Source organism: Drosophila guanche, unplaced genomic scaffold, assembly GCF_900245975.1.
Source record: "Drosophila guanche unplaced genomic scaffold, DGUA_6, whole genome shotgun sequence".
In the NCBI taxonomy this organism is placed as follows: domain Eukaryota; kingdom Metazoa; phylum Arthropoda; class Insecta; order Diptera; family Drosophilidae; genus Drosophila; species Drosophila guanche.
This window is the reverse complement of record NW_022995744.1, coordinates 8,125,830-8,131,235: the sequence shown is the minus strand read 5'-3', so window position 1 is coordinate 8,131,235 and position 5,406 is coordinate 8,125,830. Positions and strand designations below refer to the sequence as shown.

Sequence of the window (5,406 nt, the reverse complement as noted above, 5' to 3'; positions counted from 1 at the left end):
CAGTCGCTGTGAATAGACGTTGTCTTGGCTACCACTTGGCCAGCTCTCCGAATCCAAAGAAGTTCCTTTTTACCCTCACCACACACACACACACCGAGAAATAGCTGAAATAAGTATGTTCAAGCTATTTATGCTAATGGTGAGTGTTTGGTGGTCCAATTTGTTTGTTAATTTCCATAAACAAAAAGCTGTGTTCTCTGGCAGCTAGTGATGGTGGGCGGTGCCTGGAGCGTACAGGTGGCCACAGCCAGGACAACAGGAGCTGACTTGGCCACGGCAGAAACCTCAGCAAAGTGTGAGTGTCAGATCAGGGAACACGTGCCACGAGAGGACATTTATTTATTTTGTAACCACACCTTTCTTTTCGTTAGTTTTGAATCTTTTTGGTGGCGGTGGCAACAACGGATATCCCAACTATGGCTATAATTATCAGCGACCACCGACATATCCTGGCTATGGCTATACCGGCAGCAATGGATATTATGGCAATTCGGGCAGCTATTATCCAACGTCTGGCAGTTATTATCCCAGCACTGGAGGCAGCTATTATCCCACTACCGGAGGCAGTTATTATCCAACGACTGGCGGCTATCCGAATACGGCAGGCAGCTATTATCCCACAACAAATATCCTGGGCTCACAAGGAGGCTATGCCGGCTATGGCGGCTATGGAGGTAATGGCGGTTTGAGGCAATATTCAGGCTATTGGCAGCGCGACTATCAGGGCCAAAGGAATCGTGGCTATGGCTACTATGAGAATACAGATCGTTTGGGACTGCCAGAACATCGCCAGCAGTCGCCAGCAGATCGTTCTTATGGCTACTCGGGCTATGGTTCCAACTCTGGTTATGGTTCCAGCTATGGTTCCTCTTCCTCGTATCGAGGCTATGACTAAGTATCGTTCTGTGATCTCCCATTTGTTGCTTTGTTATTGCCTTTTGTTATACATTTTAATCATCTTTTTTTCCTCTCTTTCCTCTCTCATTTCATTCTATAACAATAAAACAGAATTTGCTACTAATTTAATGTTGGCTTATAACTCATTTTGTTGCTTGTCGTGAAACATTCAAATTACCAACGGATATGCCCAATTGCACATCCAAAATGTGTCCATTTGTCATTCATTCAATCATTCACTTATGCATTCACTTGTCGGCTGTATCTCTTAGATACAGTTGCCGCCTTAAAGTATCTTATGGTTTTTATGTGTGCAACTCTTTTTAATGCCTTAAACCCCCCTACTATTATTACTTTGCAGGCTACAGACAGACTTATGGCTAAAAGCAAAAACCTCTTCAGTTGTCACGCTTCAGCACGCCCACAAATACCCACACAAAAAGAAGATCGTTAAACTTTTATAAACAATTTATTGAATGAATGAACGAACAACTTAAACACCAGAAACCTTTGGAATTTTTCAACCCGCATCTTCGTCAACTTTTTACTGGAGACATCAGCTTTTGCTTCTTGTGCCTTTTTTGTTTGCAGTTTAAGTAAAGTCATGCTTATGTTATCCCAGCCACCTCTCGTAAATGCAGTCAAGCTGAAGCTTTCCTGGAAATTTCACCCTTCGGAAAATGCATTCGGGACGAGCGAGAATGTGGAGCTGCAGTTTGTGATAAACTAATAGATTTTTCTTGTTTAATAAAGCAATATTTTTGCAAGGAATTTACAAGTGGGTGTGGGTGGGTAGGGGTTCACCTAAAAATAAATTTAACACAAACCAGACCCGGCGGCTATGAAAACGGGGGGGAAAAAAACGAAACGATCTCTGCAGGAATCTAAAAATAATATTTTCAAAGAATTTTGGCAGAAAAAAATGGGCTCACACATAACCCTCTTTCCTGTAAATATGCGTAAAATGTTGCATGTTTCCTTGAATACCTTAAGTTTTTCCACACATGTGCTTTGAATATGCATGGAAACTAATCCACAGAGGCGAAACTAACTGGTTGTGGCATGTTCCTTTTCCCAAAGAAATTGTTGTCATTCATTTAAACTTAACCAGAGATAAACATTCTAGACAGAAAAACGTTTTGCCAAACGAAAAATTCGACAGAAAGCAAGGGGAAAACTTTGACCAAAATGTGCATGAACAAAAACTCACCAACTTCTGTTATATTTTTTGCAAACAGAAATCTAGACATTAAAAAAAAATTCCACAGCAATTAAAAATTATTTCTCTTTTTTTGTGTAGTTTTCCCTTAAAGCAGAAAACAGGCACATATGACAACACTTGGAAACGAATTCTACATTCATTTTCCATTCCATTCATGTTGTAGTTTATTTTCGTGTTTGTTCCATTCGAATGCGCAGCTTCCTTCCGTGCAGCCATAAAAAAACGAACAGCAGAAGCCCAAACAAAGATACAAAGCTACTGAGATACCAGCGGCATAGCTACATAATTTGATGGTGTGCATTAAATAATACCAGAGAGCAACATTATCTTGGAAACGAAGATGGTTGTACCCAAGAAAATCGTAAATTTTGTTTCTATTGCTTGGGCAATAAGGAAAGCTAAAGCCAGGTGTTCAGTGGATATCTAACCAAGTTAGGGACAAGAGACAACAGTGAATGATTATCTGAATATTTCCGATATATATTTTACATAAACTCATCTGATATTTGTACAATTTGGAAATAGAATAAAGACGAAACTATTGCCTTTTCCGATTACTTTAAAAATATGTTTCTACTTATTTACTGATTATATTTTCTCTCTGCAAGAAATTGTTGTTCCAGCTATATTAAATGGTTATACAAATCGTGATATATCCGAACTTCGAACTGCCACACTTCGGGGGAATAAATATGCAAAGTAATTCCTTTTCTGGCTGGCGCAAACGCCTCCACAAAAATCAGAAACCATCTTTTCCAGGGTGTACATTTCGTATGGAATATTTCGCCCTAAAATGTTATAACTGCAAATTGTTTACAATACACAAAATATACAAGAACAACAAGCAAGCAAGTCGGCAAAAGGCGATTACGTAGGTCATTAAATAACTGAATATTATGGCATCAAATGGAATTGAGCCAACAAAAAAAGAAGAGTTCTTCTTTTTTCTTTTTATTTGGATCTTAATTAATTTTTCAATGTTTGTTATTGCTCGATATATGTACATCTGTATCGTACACACGATACACGATGCTGTGCTGCACATTAAAGGCAAATAGAAATAAAGAAATAATTAAAGCGCCCCGCGCGAAAAACTACAATAAATAAAACACCACTGAAAGCCGATAAAATTATATGTACGAGTATCTGCGCGGAATGGAATTATTTATTTGCCATGCGGCAACGGATTAAATGCCGAACGACACCGACTGCCGACTGTCGACTAATGTTAACAACATTTTAATTAACGAAACGAAACCGTGGGTGCCATTAACAACAACAACAAATAATGCAACAATTATTGCATATAAATGGATAAACGGAAAGCCGCTTCGGCTCCGGCTTGGACTCTGAGCCAATATTTGTATGGCATACATTTCTGTATTTAGGTCTAGCGGGGGGGCTAAAATATAACAAAAATAGCGAAAATCGCACCCAAGGAAGTAAGCTCAATATGTGACCATTGTTTTTTATATTTCCTGTAGATCTCACGAGGAAGACGGTGGCAAAAATCTCTTGGAGAGTATCCAAACTGTATGGAATCCGTTCTCAGCCTTTGGGCACTTTGATAAATTCTTTTGAATATCAAAAACCATTTCAAGCCCTTTTGAAGCACATATTAAAACTGCTAAAAACAAATTTAAAGTATAAGTTTAAGCAAACAAATTTATATCATTTTTCGAGCAAGCGTTGCAACAAACTCATGGAAACCTCAGCCCCAAAACTGCTTTCTGTCACGTTCTTATCTGCTGTCATAAGAAGAGGGAAACGAAATGGCCAAAATGAAAGAGAAATGCCGAAAACTTGTTCATGGCACTCCATAATTTCCAGCAGCTGCTACTGTTGCTGCTTCTGCTGGCTCTTGCAGCCCCTCACACTGCCATTGCAGCAACCGAGAGTGTGGTCATTGCTCCAACGAACTTCAAAGTGCAGCTTAACTTGTACATGAAGCTGGCGCCAAGCACAGAACACTCACTATGTATATGTGCGCCATAAAATGTATATAAATTTTCTGTTTTCATGCGAACTAGTTAAAGTTATCCTTCCTCCATCGTTATCCTTATCATCCGTTATACCTACAGGCATAAATTGAGTTGCCAGAAAACTTGACATTGCGCCAAATGAGGGGCTTATGTTTTTTTTTTGTTTTTTCACAAAAAGAGGGTCAAAATATTGTGTGCCCTTAATTTATGATAATCCCCAACCTTCAAGGGGTTAAGCGGCGTTCAATGCGCAAAGGGTTAAAAAGCAATTTAAAAAATGCGGAATTTTCTGGCAAGTTTGTAGGTTTCCAGAGCGTATGCTTAATATTGATGGACAACCGTGAAATAAGAACAATTAAATGTTGTCTCAGCGCCGTTGACAGCAATGCAAACTCCTTCTAGATCATGTCCAAGAGGGAATTGATAATCCATTAGCAACGCACACACCTTCTAAAACCAGTTGGGGGTATATTTACGGTCAGTTGTACCCTACCACCACCACATATCATACTCAGATACGTATCGTATATGCTAATCAACAATTAGCTGCTTCTCTTTTGACTTTTGTCTCAAATTTTGTGTGAGTTATTCGATTTGATTCTTGAAGCAAGTTCCATTTATATGGCATGCTTAAGCAATTAACACCCCCAAAGGGGCGCCACGTGCTTGAGCGTCGCACTGTACCAGAGTCGAAAGAGCCATGCCGTAAAGGAGTGTGGATGGATTTTCTCTGCAAAATCAACTAATGATAACTTTAGCACGTGCCATCGAATGGAAGGCAGACAATGAATGATTCAGAATCATTTGTTTTGTTTTTGTTTGATTTTCCCATTAACAGCTGGCGGGAGTGGAGCGGTCTGAAATGAGGGAATGCCTGCCTTCCCAGTGGAATCGATTTAAAGGATGTAAATCAAAGCCAATCGCTTGTTAACATTTGCTGTCTGCAGCGATGCGGAATTTATGCATAAATGCATTTAATTATATCCAATGAAAAAAGAGAATCGAAACAAAACTGGGAGGGCGGTGTATAAACCTCATTTTGGGAAATATTAATTTGAGTTTTCAGTCAGGAAGAGGACGCCATCAAAAGGTTAACTTCACAAGTCAAATAATCAAGAAGCAGACCCCTCCTCACAGCAGACAGGTAAATCAATCAATTTATTGAGCATACGTATGGGGAGCAATATAAATGGAGGACCTTCATGATGCTCAACGATTGAGCAAATGAAAATGTTTTCGGGTTGCCAATTCGCCAAAGTTTGCCCGTGTTGCTCCAGGCTATAAAATAAAGTAAAACCAGTCGAA

At 39.4% G+C, this 5,406-nt stretch overlaps 1 protein-coding gene across 2 annotated transcripts; it reads left to right on the top strand.

Moving 5' to 3' along the window:
• Positions 1-1,480, top strand: LOC117579284 (prisilkin-39). Of its 2 annotated transcripts, XM_034265083.1 has the most exons (4): positions 1-139; positions 205-295; positions 372-674; positions 1,259-1,480. In XM_034265083.1, the coding sequence occupies exons 1-4, from the start codon at positions 116-118 to the stop codon at positions 1,279-1,281; spliced, it is 441 nt and encodes a 146-aa protein (XP_034120974.1). In that variant the 5' UTR covers positions 1-115; the 3' UTR covers positions 1,282-1,480. The 2 variants fall into 2 exon arrangements, with proteins under 2 accessions (XP_034120974.1, XP_034120972.1); XM_034265081.1 differs by lacking the exon at positions 1,259-1,480 and having other exon boundaries at positions 372-998.
• The last annotated feature ends 3,926 nt before the right edge of the window (positions 1,481-5,406 follow it).